At 72.1% G+C, this 222-nt stretch overlaps 1 protein-coding gene across 1 annotated transcript in view; it reads right to left on the reverse strand.

The window, feature by feature from the left end:
• The window catches only part of SMARCC2 (SWI/SNF related, matrix associated, actin dependent regulator of chromatin subfamily c member 2), a gene marked incomplete at its 3' end in the record, with an annotated part of 6,539 nt that overhangs the window by 1,489 nt on the left and 4,828 nt on the right, over positions 1-222 (reverse strand). The window contains exon 13 of the mRNA XM_009280051.1: positions 73-165. Within this exon, the coding sequence (XP_009278326.1) occupies positions 73-165 (93 nt within the window). The remainder of the gene's footprint in view (positions 1-72; positions 166-222) is intronic.

A 222-nucleotide genomic window follows, 5' to 3' on the forward strand; every position in this document is an offset into this window, starting at 1 on the left:
GGGCGGAGGGGGAGGGGGGAAGGAGCCTTCCTCGGCCAGCGGCGGGGGGACGGACCCCAAAGAGCCGCCTACCAGCTCCGGCTTCCCCTTCACCGTCTCGGTGACGAGGTCTTCGATCTCTTTGCTCTTGCCGCCCGTCTTGGCGTCGCCGTCGCTCTGCCGGCCCTGAGGCACGGATCGAAGCTGTGCGATCCCCCCACCCCCCCACCCCACCCCGCGCCC

The sequence above is a fragment of the Aptenodytes forsteri genome, unplaced genomic scaffold (assembly GCF_000699145.1).
Source record: "Aptenodytes forsteri isolate BGI_AS27 unplaced genomic scaffold, ASM69914v1 Scaffold547, whole genome shotgun sequence".
NCBI lineage: Eukaryota > Metazoa > Chordata > Aves > Sphenisciformes > Spheniscidae > Aptenodytes > Aptenodytes forsteri.